This window comes from Loxodonta africana, chromosome 6, assembly GCF_030014295.1.
Source record: "Loxodonta africana isolate mLoxAfr1 chromosome 6, mLoxAfr1.hap2, whole genome shotgun sequence".
In the NCBI taxonomy this organism is placed as follows: Eukaryota; Metazoa; Chordata; class Mammalia; order Proboscidea; family Elephantidae; genus Loxodonta; species Loxodonta africana.
This window is the reverse complement of record NC_087347.1, coordinates 110,557,169-110,578,122: the sequence shown is the minus strand read 5'-3', so window position 1 is coordinate 110,578,122 and position 20,954 is coordinate 110,557,169. Positions and strand designations below refer to the sequence as shown.

The 20,954-nt window shown below is 39.6% G+C and overlaps 1 protein-coding gene across 1 annotated transcript; it reads right to left on the bottom strand.

The window, feature by feature from the left end:
- Positions 1–8,512: 8,512 nt before the first annotated feature.
- Positions 8,513–20,685, bottom strand: NXPH2 (neurexophilin 2). Its single transcript, XM_010586336.3, has 3 exons — positions 20,569–20,685; positions 19,929–20,111; positions 8,513–9,393 (listed from the first exon to the last, which is right to left on the bottom strand). Exons 1-3 carry the CDS (start codon positions 20,683–20,685, stop codon positions 8,650–8,652), a joined length of 1,044 nt encoding a protein of 347 aa, XP_010584638.2. The 3' UTR covers positions 8,513–8,649.
- Between the last annotated feature and the right edge of the window lie 269 nt (positions 20,686–20,954).

Below are 20,954 nucleotides of genomic sequence, written 5' to 3'. Positions count from 1 at the left end.
TCTAGGATATATTCCTAAGACTGTGATTGCTTGATCTTATGGTATTTCTAAATCTAGCTTTTTAAGGGAGTGCCATACCATTTTCCATAGTGTTGTACATTTTACATTCCTGCCAGCAGGGAATACGGGGTCTAATCTCCCCGAAACCTCTCCAGCATTGTTATTTTCTGTTCTTTTGATTAGAGCCAGTAATGTCAGGGTGAGATGGCATCTCGGTGTAGTTTGATTTGCATTTCTCTAATGGCTAATGACCACAAGCATTTCCTCACGTGTCTGTTAGTCGCCTGAATGTCTTTCGTGAAGTGTCTGTTCATATCTTTTGCCCATTTTTTAACTGGATTATTTGTCTTTTTAGTGTTGAGGTGTTGCAGCTACAGATTTTAGAGAGTAGACCTTTGTCTGGTATGTCATAGCCAAACATTTTTTCCTGGTCTGTAGGTTCTCTTTTCACTCCTTTGGTGAAGTCTTTTGATGAGCATAAGTGTTTAATTTTTAGGAGCTTGAAGTTATCTAGTTTATCTTCTGGTGTCTGTGCATCGTTAGTTATGCTTTGTATTGAATTATACCATATATGAGGGCCCCTAGCATTGTCCTTATTTTTTCTCCCATGATCTTTATAGTTTTAGGTGTTATATTTAGGTCTCTGATTTATTTTGAATTAGTTGTTGTGTATGGTGTGAGGTATGGGCCCTGTTTCATTTTTTACAGATGGACATCTAGTTTTGCCAGCACCAATTGTTAAAGAGATTGTTTTTTCCCCCATTTAATGGCCTTTGGGCCTTTATCAAAGATCAACTGACCATAGGTGGATGGATTTACATCTGGGTTCTCAATTCCGTTCCATTGGTCTTTGGGTCAGTCCTTGTACCAGTACAAGGCTATTTTGACTACTGTGGCTGTAGAGTAGGTTCCAAGATCAGGTACTGTAAGGCCTCCTATTTTGTCCTTCTTTTTCCATAATGCTTTGCTCATCTGGGGCCTCTCCCTTTCCATATAAAGTTGGTGATTAGTTTTTCCATCTCACTAAAGAATGCTATTGGTATTTGGGTCGAGATTGCCTTGTATCTGTAGATTGCTTTGGGTAGGATTGACATTTTCACAATGTTGACTCTTGCTATCTATGATCATGGTACATTTTTCCATTTATATAGGTCTCTTTTGGTTTCTTGCAATAGTGTTTTGTAGTTTTCTTTATATAGGTCTTTTACAACCCTGGTTAGATTTATTCTTAAGTATTTTATCTTTTTAGTGGCTATTATAAATGGTATTATTTTCCTGATTTCCTTGTCAAAGTTCTTTTTGTTGGTATATGGGAATTCAACTGATTTTCATATGTTCATCTTGTGTCCTGCTACTCTTTTGAATCTATTAGTTCCAGTGGTTTTCTTGTGGAACCTTTGGGGTTCTTTATGTATAGTATCATATCATCTGCAAATAGGGATAGTTTTACTTCTTCCTTTGTAATTTGGATGCTCTTTATTTCTTTTTCTTGCCTTATTGCTCTGGCTAGGACTTCCAGTGCAATGTTACATAGGCATGTTATTAAATGGCATCTTTGTTTTGTTCCCATTCTCATGGGGAATGCTCTCAGCCTCTCTCTGTAGAGAATGATGTTAGCTGTTGGTTTTGTGTAGATACACTTTATTATACTGAGGAATTTCCCTTCTATTCCTATTTTATTGTTTTTTATCAGGAATGAGTATTGGACTTTATCAAATGCCTTTTCTGTGTTGATTGAGATGATCATGTGATTCTTTTATTTTATTTATGTGGTGGATTAAATGGATTGATTTTCTAACATTGAACTATCCTTCCATACCTGGTATGAATCTCACTTGGTCATGGTGTATTTCTTTTTTTTTTTGGATGAGATGCTGAATTCTATTGGCTAGGATTTTGTTAAGAATTTCTGTACCTATATGCATGAGAAATATTGGTCTGTAATTTCTTTTTTTGTGGTATCTTTGCTTAGCTTTTGTGTTAGGATTATGGTGACTTCATAGAATAAATTCAGGAGTATTCCTTCCTTTTCTATGCTATGAAATAGTTTGAGTATTACTGCTGTGAATTCTTCTCCATATACTTGGTAGAATTCTCCAGTGAAGCTGTCCATGCCAGGGCTTTTTTTTTGTTGTTGTTGTTGGGATTTTTTTTTTAATTACCTCTTCAATCTCTTCCTTTCTTGTAGGTCTGTTTAGATTTTCTATCTCAGTTGAATTTTTCATTTTATTTTGTTTTAATAATTCTCTACCTCTTAAATTCTGTTTTAAATTTATCATTTGTTAAACAAATATTTCTTAAGTAAATAAATGGTGGGGTAGTGGTTAAGTGCTATGGTTGCTAACCAAAATGTTGGCAGTTTGAATCTAGCAGGCACTCCTTGAAAATGCTACAGGGCAGTTTTACTCTGTCCTATAGGGTCACTATGAGTCAGAATCGACTTGACAGCAATGGGTTTGGTTTGGGTTTGGGTTATCTTTTAATTCAATTTAACATCAGATGTTGATCAGTTAAAACACAACCACTTTATCTGGGCATTTGAGACACTCAAAAGAAGTATAAAATCTAAAATGTGCTCTCTTCTCTTGGAATTTAGCATTTTTGGGGAGTGATGAAACACAATTGAGTAAAAATTATGAATAAAAAAGTAAGTTAAAAGTTGTACTAGCTTACAACTAATAAAGTAAATAAAAGTTGCTTAGCATAGATTATAAGAACTATAAACAATTCAAATACATAGAGATCAGAGTGGAATGGAGTCTGTAGCTAAAGAAGATTACATGGAAGTGTCCATATTAGTTAGGCAAGGCTGACCTGCATTAACAAACACACCCTAAAAATTCAGTGGCTTAAAGGCAAATGTACGCATTTATTTCTTACATAACTGTCCAGGGTTGTTTGTGTGGCTCTCTTCCATGCAGTCAGAAAAGCACTTCGATTGGCACTTTGCCTCCTTTAATGCGAGGCTTTCCAGGTCCCTCAGTGCATGCATCCAAGGCAGCCAGACAGAAAAGAGCATGGAGATGCACAAGTGCACTATTTTCTGGGTCCAGTCCTGGAAGTGCAGGCCTTTCTTCTGTTATGGATTAAATTGTGTCCCCCTAAAATATGTGTTGGAATCCTAACCCTTATACCTGTGGACATAATACTGTTTGGAAATAGCAGTTTCTTTGTTATATTAATTAGATCATATCAGAGTAAAGTGGGTTCTAAGTCTAATCACTTCTGAATTACAAAAAGAGAAGATGAGACACAGAGGTATAGACACACAAAGGAAGTCAGATGACATGTGAGGATCATCTACCAGCAAAGGAAGCAAGGAACACCCAAGATTACCTACAAGGATGGAATGAATCTACATGGCCGAAGTCCTGATTTGGTCTTTTAGCCTCCATAAGTAAATGAGGCTGTGAGAAAATAAATTTTTGTTTGTTAAAGCCACTCATTTGTGGTATTTTTATGATAGCAGCAGCCCTGATGATACAGTGGTTAAGCTCTCAGCTGCTGACCAAAAAGATCAGCAGTTCAAACCCTCCAGCTGCTCAGAAGGAGAAAGATGTGGCACTCTGTTACCATAAAGATCTACAGCCTTGGAAACCCTACGGGGCAGTTCTACTCTGCCCTATAGCGTCACTATGAGTTGGAATCGACTCAACATCAGCAATGGGTTTGGGGTTTTGTTAGGCAACTAAGACACTTTCCTCTCACATTTTGTTAACTGTAGCTCAGCAGCATGGCCACACCTTACTGTATGAGAGGCAGGAATGTGCGACCTAGCTAGCCAGCCACATACCATAGTAGAAAGGGGAGGATGCATTTTGGTGGAGAGCTGACAGCCTCTGTCACAAATATGGAACAGCAATAGTTTGGAAGAATACAGAAGAATGGCTTTACCCAGGCAGGAAGAACAAGAATAAGGAAGGTGTTAAACCTCATCATTTCTTTATTTGAGAAATCTTATTCAAGGTGATTTCTAAAATTGTTTCCAGCTTGTAAGATTTTGTGGTTCTAGGCACTAGCATTCAATGGGTATTGTGTTCAATTAGAGTAAAGCGTTCTTATTGGAAATGGTAAAAGAGTTATAGTTACGTGGGTAGAGTTATAGGTGCCATCAAATTGGCCCAGACTCACGACAACCTCATGCACAATGGAGCTAAATGCTGCCCAGTCCTACATCATCCCCACGATTGGTTGAGGATTGGACAATATTCTGTTGTGGCCCACAGGGTTCTCATAGGCTGATTTTTGGAAGTGGACTGTGAGGCCTTTCTTCCTGGACCATCTTAGTCTGTAAAGTCCGCTGAAACCTGTTCAGCATCACAGCAACACGCAAGCCACCACTGACAGATGGGTGGCGGCTATGCAAGAGGTACACTGGCTGGGAATTGAACCCAGGTCTTGTGAATGAAGATGAGACTTCTACCGTTGAACCACCAATGCCTCATGTGGGCAGGGTGTTGTTGTTAGGTGTTAGGTTTGGATTTTGACTCATAGTGACCCCACATGACAGAGTAGAACTGCCCCATACGGCTTTCTAGGCTGTAATCTTTGCAGGAGCAGATCGCCAGGTCTTTCTCTTGTAGAGCTACTGGGTCCGTTTGAACCACCAACCTTTTGGTCATCAGCAGAGTGTGTAACCTCTGTGCTACCAGAGCTCCTTGTGGGTAGGGTTGGTCTTGAACAATCATGTATTACATAGAAGATTAAAAAAAATCAAGTTGCAGATAGTGACCAAGTACTTACTACATACTAGGTACTTTGCCAGGTGCTGCTGAGGCCACAAAGAAGTAAACTCGCTCTTTTAAAGAATAGATTATGTTATATTTAAGGGAGAGCTGAATTGGATGAAGACAAGGGAAGAATAAGAATGAAGCAGAATGAGTTGGGCTCCTAGACCTCACATAATGGGGTAGGATATAGGGGTGAATATGAAATGACCCTTGAATATCTTTTACAAGATTTTTCTAGAGAAAAAAAAAATCTTCATAGGAGTTTGTTTTCCTGTGATTTGTCTCTTACAATTGGAGATATTAAATTTTCATTCATTGGAAGTTCTGATAAATTAACTTTGGGCTAACTATAGTTTTACAGCAAATAAAAAGGTATATCTCCATCCTCTGTTTTATAGGGCAGTTAATTAAGATTCCCTATCAGATAAAATTGGATGTTTTGGCAATGAAAGTATTCCAGGTACATTACCATTTTCTATGAAGATATATTCTCAGGTGCTATAATCCCTTGAAAACTCTGCAAATGTAGCACTATTGCTATTAATTCTTAGCCAGTCATATTTCTACTATATCCCAGGACATAATATTGGTATATAATGGCTCCATTGTGACTTTATTTTTCTACAATTCAGTACTTTTAAACTTTATGTTCATAAAGAAATTATAACCCTAAAGATTTTGGGTTTGCCATTTACTACTGGTCTCATGGGGCCTCAGTCTTGCTTGTCTATAAAATGAGGGGTTGAACTAGAATGCAGTGTAGGTTGCACTCCCTCTGAAATATTATTCCTCTATATATTAATATTGGGCTGATTTCCCTTTTTAAAAACGGTTATCAATAGACCTACTAGTTTAACTATAATTTTTCAAAGGGTCTGTTCTTTAACTTTTGAACAGTTTGTGATCGGGTGCAAATTAGCTTACATGAACGTCCTTTTCCTCAAACACAAAAGTGGTTATATAGAAATGTATGCATTTGCATGTTTAAATGGATCTGATTTATACTGTGCCAAGTGCCATTACTGACAATTATGTCGCCTTTGAAATGAAATTATGACTTAGAAATATATGTGGCATATGTTCTACTCCAATTTAAAAACATGCCTACAGGAAACTTAAAATCCTACAATTCCTACTAAAATCTGAGAATTGTGTAAGCCATCTTTTTTTTCCTTCCATGGAAATAGTTTTCTATTACTTAAATTTTGAACATCAGATAGTTTTAAATCTCATTTCATATTGTAGTAATAATAATAGTAATGGCAGCTCATATTTATAGAATTCTGACTAGATGTCAGGCTATATGCCAAATGTTTTATCTGAATTTTCTCATTATTCTACTTTATAATCTCTATAACCAAGCTGCTCTGTTTAGCATGCACATAGAGAAAACCTTAATGCTCAGCTGCTTATTTATTTTATATATTATATATATATATAAAATATATATATATACACACACACATACATACACTATGGTGGGCTGCCTGGGTGGCGCAAACAGTTAAGTGCTCGGCTACTAGCTGAAAGGTGGGTGACTTGAGTCCACCCAGCAGCATCTCAGAAGAAAGGTTTGGAAATCTACTTCTGAAAGGTCGCAGCTGTTGACAACACTGTGGAATGCAGTTCCATAGTTCTACCCTGATACACACAGGATTTCCATGAGTCGGAATTGACTCCATGGCAACTGGTTTGATTTTTGGTATATATGCAGTTTGAATCCACCAGCTGCTCCTTGGAAACCCTCTGGGACAGTTCTACTCTGTCCTGTGGGGTCACTGTGAGTCAGAATCGCCTCAAAGGCAATACATGTATAGATGTGTGTGTATATATGTACAGACACACACACACACAGGCTCTCTCTCTCAAGAGGAAACAAGGAGAACAGAGTCTTTAAAAAATAACCACTCTGAAGTCATGTGACAGATTTAGCAAATTCTTTTAATTTACATAGGAATGTGTACACATACTTTCTCTGTACACAGAAAATTCTAAGTATATATACATATATGGTTCCCACATACTGTACAATAAATAGTATTTTAATTTTGTTTCTAGATGAAAATAAAAAGATGTCTGAAAATATTACTCACCAACCACAAAATTACAAAAGCATCTAAGGAACTCAGAGCAAAAACTTCAAGCCTTACTACCACACACTAAGCCTAGTACAATTTTTACAAAAAAGACAAAAGTGAACACTGTGTAGATATCACCAGTAAAAGGAAAGGAATGGGGACATAGAAGAGAAAATGGAGCTGTTGGCTTTTTGAACAATGTGGTAAGTGCATTTCTGTTGGTTAGGACTTGTCTTTAGTCCTAGATTTAATATCTTACCTTAGTCTGATATTTTACAAAGCGGGGGAACAAGTGAACATCTATTGAAAAAGGCTATTCCATGAGTCTTCAGAGTTCTAGAAGCCTTTTTACTTGTCAACCAGAACTTTCTTCTGTGTTAATGAGATGACTAGTTCTGTGATACAGGATTACTGCTCACTATCTCAGATAAGATGACAAGGTCACAGGTTGGAAAGTAATGTGTTATGTGGAAGTAACCTCAAAAGACTGACTGAGTCATGTATCTTAGATATCAGCGCTTTATAATTACTAAACTTGAAATATAACTCTTTATTTCCATATACAGTTTGATCCCTCATTTAAATAATTAACTAAATCTAGGGAAAACTTGGAGTCATGGGTGGTGCAAACCATCTACACATTAACTGAGAGGTTGGAGGGTAGAATTCACCCAGAAAGGCCTTGGAAGAAAGGCTTGGTGATCTACTTCCAAAAAGTCAGCCACTGAAAACCCTATGGGAGCTCAGTTCTACTCTGTCACACGTGGGGTTGCCATGAGTTGGAATCAACTCGACGATAATTGGTTTTAAGGAAAACTTAATTTGGGAGGCTAGAAATAATGAACCCATAAGTCTAGAATTTCCTCCTGACTCTTCCAATTTTTTCCCATTCTAACCTAGCAAATAATATCTTTTCCTCGATTTCAGAGATGTTCTACAGATGTATATGGAACGACAAGATCAAATAAATACAATGAGGTCATAGGTTGTAGGGTGAATACAGAAAAATATCTAGTGTTTTTGATAATCTCACAGCACTGAATTTGGCAATTGAGCCTAAAAAGTGGCGTCTAAAAACCGTTTGACTCATAATCTTCATTATTATTGAACTGACTTACAATAGAGCCAGATTTGTTTTCCCAATACAAGGTACCTTTTGCACTGTCGTTGCTGTGCCAATATTATTACTAAGTTGAGAAATCATGAGGACGGTGACTAACACTGGACTAAGCACTTTGACCAGTCCACTCAACTCTATCTCAAATAATAATGCATTTAGTTCCACTGTGGCACTGTAACTTCACACATGAGTTTTGAAACAAGTTTTATCCTTTCATCTCTCATATCAATAACAGCACAGATGTGTGGAAAAAGACAGCAATCAAAGAAGAATTCAATGTCAAAAACACGATTCATCTATCAAATACAATCTTTTCAGTTACTTTTCTGAATCTGCTATTTTTAAAATAACCTTCCAAAACACATTTCAAAGGCAGGCTCATTTCAAGAGCAATGTTTATCACATGCATAATTTGGTTCTGTCTTGTCACATGTTGCTACCATTAATGGTTCTTTTAAAGAAACAATATTTCTAGAACTTAGTCATCTTACATGAAAGTGATGGTTTTATAAGCAGTTTGACTCTTTAGATTAAGGTACTTAAGATCAAAACAAACACATTTCACACTAAATATGTTTCTGGTTTTTAAATCTGAAAACCTAATGGGGAACTAAGGTTCACTGCCAGAAACAAAAGGGATCCTTTACTCTGAAGAGCTGGGCTTGGTACCTGGGCATTCTAACTATATACACGTGCCTCATTTCCATCATTGTGTAAAGAGTCAGCCAGAAGATAAGTACGGAGTCTCACTATGGTAATTGTAGTCAGGACAGACCTTTTGCACAAGTTTATAATCAACACTGTAAAAGGCAATGTAAATACAAATGACCTTGAAGGGCTTGGAGCACAACCAAGAGACGTGGCTCTGAGTCTGCTCCTGGTAGCAGATCTTCGAAGGGTCAAAGTTGCACAGGGCAGTCTTCTTCGCCCGATCTGTTTTTTCATACTCAATGCGACAATTGAAAGATTTGGATTCCTTGGTCTCCAAGGTAGACTGGGGGGAAACTTCAAATTCCACCACTTTGGAAGGGGGTACCAAGCTCACTGAAACATTGCCCAGGCCTGTTGAATTATGTCGAAAATAAACACTGAAGGTTCCATTTCCATGGTCGACAATTTTTCCCGTGATGAGAAGGTTGAGTTTGACAGTTTTAATGTTGGAATGAAAGTCGCCCCATCCAAACATTTTCTTAAATTTTCCGGTTTTCACTATTGGCCTCCGTTTAGTTCTTGCCAGTGGCTCCTGAACTTCTGTGATATTGGCCAACCAGTCCCAGAAGTTTTCCACGCTGTCTGCATAGGCCAGTTGACCAGGCTTGGACACCGGAGACTGTTTAACAAACAGGCGTAAGGGATTGATGATCCTTGAGTGCACCACGTTTCCAACCAATGTCCCTGGGGCATCTTTGTCTTCCCAATCCAGCCCCTCTGTGGCATGCGCTGAGTTTTTACTGTCACAAAATAGCTGATTGAAAAGAAAAAAAAGAGAAATAAACTTCAGGTTAGGCTTCGTGTGCATACATAGTGAAGTCAAAGCACAAGGGAAATTATTCTGACATTACCTAGATTCTAGTTAAACAGCATTTCACACACACAGCTGGGCTCAACACTGTGACAAGATAGGTGCTATTTCAAGCAACGTAGATCAGTGAATGTGTACATTAAAATGATGAGATTAAAAACAGAGCACTTAGTTTAATGGGTTGATTTGATTTTAGTTGGTTTCCCAATCTTTACAATTTTATTTTTCCAGATTGAAGAAAGCAGGATATGTTTGCCTCTCATCTGTTAGAATCATTACATTTGTGAGTGTCCCCTCCACCCCCTGGGCTGGTAGGAAACAACTTACTCCAGAATGTTGAGGGTTTCTTCCAAGGAGCTAAAAACTATTTGATTGTAAGATATTGATAAACCTCTTTTAAATATATTTATAAATATTAAGGGTCAAACTGTATTCAAAAGCTCAAGTCATATAATTTCATTTATATTGGTATAATCCCATCTCAAACTCTATAAGGAAAAGGGCATGTGTACAGTATTAGAAAGTTCTGCAAAAGTTTTAGTTGAAACCATATAAAATTGTCAAATTTTTAAATTTAGCTGACATTACAAAAGCAGAAATAAATGTTTCAGAATATACTCAAAATTAATAGATTGCATATAATTTAGTGAATTTTATCACAACTGACTTATGCTTTGACTTGCTAAGAAAGAATTATGGGGAAAAAAAAGAGAATTCTGGGCATAGGTTTTATGGATTCCCAGTATTTTTGTTCAAATCAGACATAGAAACACTCACTTTATTTGCATTTGGTTTTTCTTTTCATTCTCTTCGTAATGTAAAAGTCCATATGATTTCTAAAAATCATTTCATTAAGTCCATATGGATTATGAGGGGCAGAATGACTACATATACAGAACTGTCGCCTTGGGTGAATGTTTACAGATGAGTTATAAACTCTGGAAAACAGGTTTCTAGCGGAAACAGTGAGAGACTCTTATCTCCAATGGCATAAACCACCCTTGAATGAGTCCACAGAAAATTGTCAGCATGATGAAAAGGATGAGGAGAGAAGTGATGTTAAGTTTATGAACTTTTACTCCAGTCCTTTCCAACCTGGCAAAACAAAACAAAAAAACTGTTGCAGTCGAGTCAATTCCAATTTAGAGCAACCCTATAGGACAGAATAAAACTGCCCCATAGGGTTTCCAAGGGGCAGCTGGTGCATTTGAACTGCCAACCTTTTGGTTAGCAGCCAAGCTCTTAACCACTGTGGCACCAGGGCTCTTGGCAAAGTACCTGGTAAAATTGTTTCAGATCATTACACAAATCCAATTTGGTAAAAAAAAAAAAAGGAAAAAAAATTGAGCCTGGGTTATAAATATTGCACTCTTAAATATATTTGTCATCATTAGGTGCTGTCAAATTGGTTCTGACTCATAGCAAACCTACATACAGTAGAAGGAAACACTGCCTGTTCCTACATCTTCCTCAAAATTGTTACTATGTTTAAGCCCATTGCTGTATCCACTGTGTCAGTATATGTGGCTAAAGGTCTCCTCTTTTTCACTGACCCAAGCATGATGTCCTTCTACAGGTGCTGATTCCTCCTGGTAACATGTCCAAAGTAGGTGAAACAAAGTCTCACCACCTTTGCTTCTAAGGAACATTCTGGCTGTACCTCTTCCAAGATGGATTTGTTCGTTCTTCTGGAAGTCCATGGTATAGTCAATATGCTTAGCCAACACCATAATTCAAGTGCATCAATTCTTGTTCAGGCTTCCTTATTTATTGTCCAGCTTTCACATGCATATAAGGTGATTGAAAATACCATGGCTTGAGTCAGATGCACCTTAGTCCTCAAAGTGACATCTTTGCTTTTTAATACTTTAAAGAGATCTTTTACAGCAGATTTGCCCAATGCAATGCATTGTCTGATTTCTTGACTGCTGCTTCCACGGGCATTGATTGTAGATCCAAGTAAAATGAAATCTTTGACAACTTCACTATTTTCTTCCGCACCACCCTGGGAGGTACTGGACTCATCTATGACCAGAAATTCCTGATGGAGTGTCAGAATTCAACTATGACCAAAACACCCCTCGCCAGGACCTGCCCACCATTCCCAGGGTCACCAGCCCTGCCAGTGAGGAGCCCCACATGGAAGCCAGGCAGAGTCACCTACACGACAGTCTAGAAGACAAGCTGCCGTGTGGTGAAGCATCACTGTTTGTGATGGACATTTAAAATACCAGCCATCGGAGCCACGAGCTATGCCTATGGGCCCCCCAGGCTCTTCTTGAGGGGTTCCTTTTGGGAGAAGAACCACACCAGCCAGGTCTTACGAATATTATCACCCCGGGCATGCACAGGGTGTGTGAGGTTGGCCACCTCAACTCTCTCCTCCCCCACTCAGGGCACTTGCTCCCCTTCCCCTTTGTGAGCACCAACAGATACCTCCATGTGCCTCTGTGGATGCAGGAGCTGCCACCCCAAGGGAAGTGATTCTTGAGAGCACACCCCTACAGGGGCCAGAAGTGGACACGGAGGAGCCCTTATGAATGATGATCTTGCTCTTTCAGTCTCATCCTCTGGGGGTGCCCCTTTTTTAGGTTGGTGTGCAGTGGGAAAGAATCCTTAGCCCTTCTTTGCCAGAAAGGAAATAAAAGCCACCTTCACCCTGGGGACCAAGAGTTATTTATTAGTCGGAACCGACTCAACGGCACCTAAAAACAACAATGGTAACAATCATGATGTTGCTTATGGGTCCAGTTGTGAGGATTTTTGTTTTCTTTATGTTGAGGTATAATCCATACTGAAGTCTTTGATCTTTCTCATTTTAAGTGCTTTAAATCCTCTTTGCTTTCAGCAAGCAAGGTTGTGTCATCTGCATATCGCAGGTTGTTAATGAGTCTTCCTCTAGTCCTGATGCCGTGTTCTTCTTCACATAGTCCAGCTTCTCGGATTATTTGCTCAGCATGCAGATTGAAGAAGTATGGTGGAAAGATACAACCCTGACGCACATCTTTCCTGCTTTTAAACCATGCAGTATCTCCTTGTTCTGTTTGAATGACTGCCTCTTGGTCTATGCAAAGGTTTCACATGAGCACAGTTAAGTGTTGTGAAACTTCCGGTTTTCACAGTGCTATCCATAATTTGTTATGATCCACACAGTCAAATGCCTTTGCAATAAAACACAAATAAACATCTTTCTGGTATTCTCTGCTTTCACCCAAGATCCATCTGACATCAGCAATGATATCCCTTGTTTGAAGTCCTGAATTCAGCTTGAATTTCTAGCAGTTCCCTGTTGCTGTACTACTGCAACTGTTTTTAAATTATCTTCAGCAGAATTTTACTTGCATGTGATATTAATGCTGTTGTTCAATAATGTCTGCATCCCGTCGCATCACCTTTCCTTGAAATGGGCACAAATATGGATCTCTTCCAGTCGGTTCGTCAGGTAGCTGTCTTCCAAATTTCTTGGCAGAGACAAGTGAGTGCTTCTAGTGTTGCATCTGTTTGTAGAAACATCTTAATGGTATTCTGTCCATTCCTGGGGCCTTGTCTTGCACCAATGCCTTCAGCGTAGCTTGGACTGCTTCCTTCAACACCATCACTTCTTGATCATATGCTACCTCTCGAAATGGCTGAATGTCAACCAATTCTTTTTGGTACAGTGACTATGTATTCCTTCCATCTTCTTTTGATGCTTCCTGTGTAGTTCAATATTTTGCCCGTAGAATCCTTCAATATTGCAACTCTAGGCCTGAATTTTTTCTTCAGTTCTTTCAGGTTGAGAAATGCCAAGCATGTTCTTCCCTTTCATTGTTCTAACCCCAGGTCTTTGCATATTTCGTTATAATACTTTACTTTGTCTTTCTGAGCTGCCCTTTGAAATCTTCTGTTCAGCACTTTTACTTCATCCTTTCTTCCATTTGCTTTAGCTACTCAACATTCAAGATCAAGTTTCAGAGACTCTTCTGATGTTCATTTTGGTCTTTTCTTTCTTTCCTGTTTTTTTTTTTAATTTTTATTAAGCTTCAAGTGAACATTTACCATTCCAATCAGTCTGTCACATGTAGGTTTACATACATCTTACTCCCTTCTCCCACTTGCTCTCCCCCTATTGAGTCAGCCCTTACAGTCTCTCGTTTCGTGCCAATTTTGCCATCTTCCCTCTCTCTCTATCTTCCCATCCCCCCTCCAGTCAAGAGTTGCCTACACACTCTCCCGTGTCCACCTGATTTAATTAGCTCACTCTTCATCAGCATCTCTCTCCCCCCCACTGACCAGTCCTTTTCATGCCTGATGATTTGTCTTCGGGGTTGGTTCCTGTCCTGTGCCATCAGAAGTTCTGGGGAGCATTCTCTCTGGGATTCCTCTAGTCGCAATCATACCATTAGGTGTGGTCTTTTAGTGAGAATTTGGGGTCTGTATCCCATTGGTCTCCTGCTCCCTCAGGAGTTGTCTGTTGTGCTCCCTGACAGGACAGACATCGATTGTGGCCGGGCACCAACTAGTTCTTCTGGTCTCAGGATACTATAGGTCTCTGGTTCATGTGGCCCTTTCTGTCCCTTGGGTTCTTAGTTGTCGCGTGACCTTGGTGTTCTTCCTTTGCCTTTGCTCCAGGTGGGTTGAGACCAATTAATGTATTTTAGATGGCCGCTTGTTGGCATTTAGGACCCCAGGTGCCACAATTCAAAGTGGGATGCAGAGTGTTTTCATAATAGAATTGTTTTGCCCATTGACTTAGAAGTCCCCTCAAACCAAGTTCCCCAGACCCCAGCCCCTGCTTCGCTGACCTTTGAAGCTTTCATTTTATCCCGGAAACCTCTTTACTTTTAATCCAGTCCAATTAGGCTGACCTTCCTTGTATTGAGTGTTGTCTTTCCCTTCACCCAAAGCAGTTCTTATCTACAGATTGATCAATAAAAAGCCCTCTCCTTCCCTCCCTCCCTCCCCCTTTGTAACCACATAAGTATGTGTTCTTCTCCGTTTTTTTTATTTCTCAAGATCTTATAATAGTGGTCTTATACAATATTTGTCCTTTTGCAACTGACTCATTTCGCTCAGCATAATGCCTTCCAGATTCCTCCATGTTATGAAATGTTTCAGAGATTCGTCACTGTTCTTTATCGATGCGTAGTATTCCATTGTGTGAATATACCACAATTTATTTACCCATTCGTCCGTTGATGGACATCTTGGTTGCTTCCAGCTTTTTGCTATTGTAAACAGAGCTGCAATAAACATGGGTGTGCATATATCTGTTTGTGTGAAGGCTCTTGTATCTCTAGGGTATATTCCGAGGAGTGGGATTTCTGGGTTGTATGGTAGTTCTATTTCTAACTGTTTAAGATAATGCCAGATGGATTTCCAAAGTGGTTGTACCATTTTACAATCCCACCAGCAGTGTATGAGAGTTCCAATCTCTCCGCAGCCTCTCCAACATTTATTATTTTGTGTTTTTTGAATTAATGCCAGTCTAGTTGGTGTGAGATGGAATCTCATCGTAGTTTTAATTCGCATTTCTCTAATGGCTAATGATCGAGAGCATTTTCTCATGTATCTGTTGGCTGCCTGAATATCTTCCTTAGTGAAATGTGTGTTCATATCCTTTGCCCACTTCTTGATTGGGTTGTTTGTCTTTTTGTGGTTGAGTTTTTACAGAATCATGTAGATTTTAGAGATCAGGCGCTGGTCGGAGAGGTCATAGCTGAATATTCTTTCCCAGTCTGTAGGTGGTCTTTTTACTCTTTTGGTGAAGTCTTTAGATGAGCATAGGTGTTTGATTTTTAGGAGCTCCCAGTTATCTGGTTTCTCTTCATCATTTTTGGTAATGTTTTGTATTCTGTTTATGCCCTGTATTAGGGCTCCTAGGGTAGATCCTATTTTTTCTTCCATGATTTTTATCGTTTTAGTCTTTATGTTTAGGTCTTTGATCCACTTGGAGTTAGTTTTTGTGCATGGTGTGAGGTATGGGTCCTGTTTCATTCTTTTGCAAATGGATATCCAGGTATGCGAGCACCATTTGTTAAAAAGATTATTATTTCCCCAATTGACTAACACTGGTCCTTTGTCAAATATCAGCTGCTCATACATGGATGGATTTATATCTGGATTCTCAATTCTGTTCCATTGGTCTATGTGCCTGTTGTTGTACCAGTACCAGGCTGTTTTGACTACTGTAGCTATATAATAGGTTCTGAAATCAGGTAGGGTGAGGCCTCCCACTTTCTTCTTCTTTTTCAGTAATGTTTTGCTTATCCCGGGGTTCTTTCCTTGCCATATGAAATTAGTGATTTGTTTCTCTATCCCCTTAAAGTATGACATTGGTATCTGGATTGGAAGTGCGTTATATGTATAAATGGCTTTTGGTAGAATAGACATTTTTACTATGTTAAGTCTTCCAATCCATGAGCAGGGTATGTTTTTCCACTTAAGTATGTCCTTTTGAATTTCTTGTAGCAGAGTTTTATAGTTTTATTTGCATAGGTCTTTTACATCCTTGGTAAGATTTATTCCTAAGTATTTTATCTTCTTGGGGGCTACTGTGAATGGTATTGATTTGGTTATTTCCTCTTCGGTGTTCTTTTTGTTGATGTAAAGGAATCCAAGTGATTTTTGTATGTTTATTTTATATCCTGAGACTCTTCCAAACTCTTCTATTAGTTTCAGTAGTTTTCTGGAGGATTCCTTAGGGTTTTCCATGTATACGATCATGTCATCTGCAAATAGTGATAGCTTTACTTCCTCTTTACCAATCTGGATGCCCTTTATTTCTTTGTCTAGCCTAATTGCCCTGGCTAGGACTTCAAGTACGATGTTGAATAAGAGCGGTGATAAAGGGCATCCTTGTCTGGTTCCCGTTCTCAAGGGAAATGCTTTCAGGCTCTCTCCATTTAGAGTGATATTGGCTGTTGGCTGTGCATAGATGCCCTTTATTATGTTGAGGAATTTTCCTTCAATTTCTATTTTGGTAAGAGTTTTTATCATAAATGGGTGTTGGACTTTGTCAAATGCCTTTTCTGCATCTATTGATAAGATCATGTGGTTTTTATCTTTTGTTTTATTTATGTGATGGATTACATTAATGGTTTTTCTGATATTAAACCAGCCTTGCATACCTGGTATAAATCCCACTTGATCAGGGTGTATTATTTTTTTGATGTGTTGTTGGATTCTATTGGCTAGAATTTTGTTGAGGATTTTTGCATCTATGTTCATGAGGGATATAGGTCTACAATTTTCTTTTTTTGTAATGTCTTTACCTGGTTTTGGTATCAGGGAGAAGGTAGCTTCATAGAATGAGTTGGGTAGTATTCCGTCTTTTTCTATACTTTGAAATACCTTCAATAGTAATGGTGTTAAGTCTTCTCTGAAGGTTTGGTAGAACTCTGCAGTGAAGCCATCTGGGCCAGGACTTTTTTTTGTTGGAAGTTTTTTGATTACCGTTTCAATCTCTTTTTTTGTTATGGGTCTATTTAGTTGTTCTACTTCTGAATGTGTTAGTTTAGGTAGGTAGTATTGTTCCAAGAATTTATCCATTTCTTCTAGGTTTTCAAATTTGTTAGAGTACAATTTTATGTAGTAATCTGATATGATTCTTTTGATTTCATTTGGTTCTGTTGTGATGTGGTCCTTCTCGTTTCTTATTCGGGTTATTTGTTTCCTTTCCTGTTTTTCTTTAGTCAGTTTAGCCAGTGGTTTATCAATTTTGTTAATTTTTTCAAAGAACCAGCTTTTGGCTTTGTTAATTCTTTCAATTGTTTTTCTGTTCTCTAATTCATTTAGTTCAGCTCTAATTTTTATTATTTGTTTTCTTCTGGTGCCTGATGGATTCTTTTGTTGCTCACTTTCTATTTGTTCAAGTTGTCGGGACAGTTCTCTGATTTTGGCTCTTTCTTCTTTTTGTATGTGTGCATTTATCGATATAAATTGGCCTCTGAGCACTGCTTTTGCTGTGTCCCAGAGGTTTTGATAGGAAGTATTTTCATTCTCGTTGCTTTCTAAGAATTTCCTTATTCCCTCCTTGATGTCTTCTATAACCCAGTCTTTTTTCAGGAGGGTATTGTTCATTTTCCAAGTATTTGATTTCTTTTCCCTAGTTTTTCTGTTATTGATTTCTAGCTTCATTGCCTTGTGGTCTGAGAAGATGCTTTGTAATATTTCGATGTTTTGGATTCTGCAAAGATTTGTTTTATGACCTAATACGTGGTCTATTCTAGAGAATGTTCCATGTGCACTAGAAAAAAAAGTATATTTTGCAGCAGTTGGGTGGAGAGTTCTGTATAAGTCAATGAGGTCAAGTTGGTTGATTGTTGTAAGTAGGTCTTCCGTGTCTCTATTGAGCTTCTTATTGGATGTCCTGTCCTTCTCCGAAAGTGGTGTGTTGAAGTCTCCTACTATATATGTGGAGGTGTCTATCTCACTTTTCAATTCTGTTAAAATTTGATTTATGTATCTTGCAGCCCTGTCATTAGGTGCGTAAATATTTAATATGGTTATGTCTTCCTGATCAATTGTCCCTTTTATCATTATATAGTGTCCTTCTTTATCCTTTGTGGCAGATTTAAGTCTAAAGTCTATTTTGTCAGAAATTAATATTGCTACTCCTCTTCTTTTTTGCTTATTGTTTGCTTGATATATTTTTTTCCATCCTTTGAGTTTGTTTGTGTCTCTAAGTCTAAGGTGTGTCTCTTGTAGGCAGCATATAGATGGATCGTGTTTTTTTATCCAGTCTGTGACTCTCTGTCTCTTTATTGGTGCATTTAGTCCATTTACATTCAGCGTAATTATAGATAAGTAAGTTTTTAGTGCTGTCATTTTGATGCCTTTTCATGTGTGTTGTTGGCCATTTCATTTTTCCACATGCTTTTTTGTGCTGAGACGTTTTTCTTAGTAGCTTGTGAGATCCTCATTTTCATAATGTTTAACTTTGCGTTTATTGAGTCGTTACGTTTTTCTTGGCTTTTTTCTTGAGTTATGGAATTGATATTCCTTTTTGTGGTTACCTTTTTATTTACCCCTATTTTTCTAAGTAAAAACCTAACTTGTATCCTTCTATATCGCCTTGTATCACTCTCCATCTGGCAGTTCAATGCCTCCTATATTTAGTCCCTCTTTTTGATTATTGTGATCGTTTATCTATTGATTTCCATGATTTCCTGTTGTGTGCATTATTTTGTTTATTTATTTATTTTTTAGAATTAGTCTTAATTTGTTTGTTTTTGTGCTTTCCCTATTTGAGTTGCGTTGATATCAGGACGTTCTGTTTTGTGACCTTGTATTGTGCTGGTACCTGATGTTATTGGTCATCCGGCCAAACAATCTCCTTTAGCATTTCTTGCAGTCTTGGTTTAGTTTTTGCAAATTCTCTAAACTTGTGTTTATCTATAAATATCTTAATTTCTCCTTCATATTTCAGAGAGAGTTTTGCTGGATATATGATCCTTGGTTGGCAGTTTTTCTCGTTCAGTGCTCTGTATACGTCGTCCCATTCCCTTCTTGCCTGCATGGTTTCTGCTGAGTAGTCTGAACTTATTCTTATTGATTCTCCCTTGAAGGAAACCTTTCTTTTCTCCCTGGCTGCTTTTAAAATTTTCTGTTTGTCTTTGGTTTTGGCAAGTTTGATGATAATATATCTTGGTGTTTTTCTTTTTGGATCAATCTTAAATGGGGTTCGATGAGCATCTTGGATAGATATCCTTTCGTCTTTCATGATGTCAGGGAAGTTTTCTGTCAGGATTTCTTCAACTATTTTCTCTGTGTTTTCTGTCCTCCCTCCCTGTTCTGGGACTCCAATCACTCGCAAGTTATCCTTCTTGATAGAGTCCCACATGATTCTTAGGGTTTCTTCATTTTTTTTAATTCTTTTGTCTGATTTTTTTTCAGCTATGTTGGTGTTGTTTCCCTGGTCCTCCAGAAGTCCCAGTCTACATTCTAATTGCTCGAGTCTGCTCCTCTGACTTTCTATTGCGTTGTCTAATTCTGTAATTTTATTGTTAATCTTTTGGATTTCTACATGCTGTCTCTCTATGGATTCTTGCAACTTGTTAATTTTTCCACTATGTTCTTGAATAATCTTTTTGAGTTCTTCAACAGTTTTATCAGTGTGTTCCTTGGCTTTTTCTGCATTTATCCTAGTTTCATTTGTGATATCTTTAAGCATTCTGTAAATTAGTTTTTTATATTCTGTATCTGATCATTCCAGGATTGTATCTTCATTTGGGAAAGATTTTGATTCTTTTGTTTGGGGGGTTGGAGAAGCTGTCATGGTTTGTTTCTTTATGTGGTTTGATATGGACTGCTGTCTCCGAGCCATCACTGGGAAACTAGATTTTCCAAGTAGTCGGCTAAAAAAAAATGCAGTCAGATCCCTATCTGAATTCTCCCTCTGGCTCCAGGTATTCGGATGTTAATGGGGCCGCCTGGGGAGGGTGGGGGAGGGATCTGAGAGCTAGGAGTGTAGCACCACAAAATATAGAGCTGAACACCGCGTTCACGCTCTGCCCCCGTTCCCCAAAATCCAGGCGGGACGGGTCCCCGGCTAGGACACTGCTTTCCGTGCTCGGATACCAGTCACTTCCTCCCGGGGACTTCTCCCTCCGGTGCTTGGCACCGCTCGCGGGCACTGGGTGGGCGTTTCCCGCACGAACTGGTGGGCCCACCCCCAGGATCTATTCAGGCGATTATAATTGGGCCCCGCGGTCACGCCCCGCCCATGCGCGCACCCAAATCCCAGCGGAACGACTTCCGGGTTGGGACGCTGCTTTCCCCGTTCCGGAACCAGTCACTTCCTCCTGGGGACTTCTCCTTCCGGTGCGCCACACCTCTCGCGCAAACTGGGTGGGCGTCACCCGCACGGCCAGGTGGGCCCGCCCCCTGGGTCAATTCAGGGTAATAAAAATGGACCCCGTGCTCACGCCCCACCCGCGCGCTCCCAAATCCCAGCAGGACGGCACCCCGTCTGGGACGCTGCTTTCCCCACTTCGCGACCAATCACTTCCTCCCAGGGACTTCTCCTTCCGGTGCACCACACCTCTCGCGCGAACTGGGTGGGCGTCACTCGCACGACCAGGTGGGCCCGCCCCCTGGGTCAATTCAGGGTAATAATAATGGACCCCGCGCTCACACCCCGCCTGCGCGCTTGCCCAGATCCCAGCGGAATGGTTCCCCGTCTGGGATGCTGCTTACCCCGCTTTGAGAACAGTCACTTCCGGGGATTTCTCCCTCCGGTGTGCCGCGCCACATGCGCGGACTGGGTGTGCGTCCTCCCGCACGAACGTGTGGGCCCCGCCCCGGGGTCACTTTAGGGAAATATAGTTGACCCCCCCCCCGCTCACGCCCCGTCGGCTTCTCGCCTAACTCCCGGCGGGATGGCACCCCAGCTGGGACGCTGTTCTCCCCACTCCCAGATCAGTTACTGCCTCCCGGGTGCTTCTCCCTCCGGCTGCGCCTCTACGCCGCCTGCGCCAACCAGCTAGACTTCCTCCCGGGATGGGTTCGGGGGGGAAGGGGTG

What these genes read in the sequence shown, in the direction of transcription:
- NXPH2 (XM_010586336.3), bottom strand. Translation starts at nt 20,685, where the DNA reads ATGTGGCGCGGCACACCGGAGGGAGAAATCCCCGGAAGTGACTGTTCT. An exon ending in TGGGCAAGCGCGCAGGCGGG is followed by an intron (nt 20,112 to 20,568) that starts GTGTGAGCGCGG and finishes TCGCCTGAATAG; the next exon opens with ATCCTGGGGGTGGGCCCACC. An exon ending in GGGGGCAGAGCGTGAACGCG is followed by an intron (nt 9,394 to 19,928) that starts GTGTTCAGCTCT and finishes CTTTTCAATCAG; the next exon opens with CTATTTTGTGACAGTAAAAA.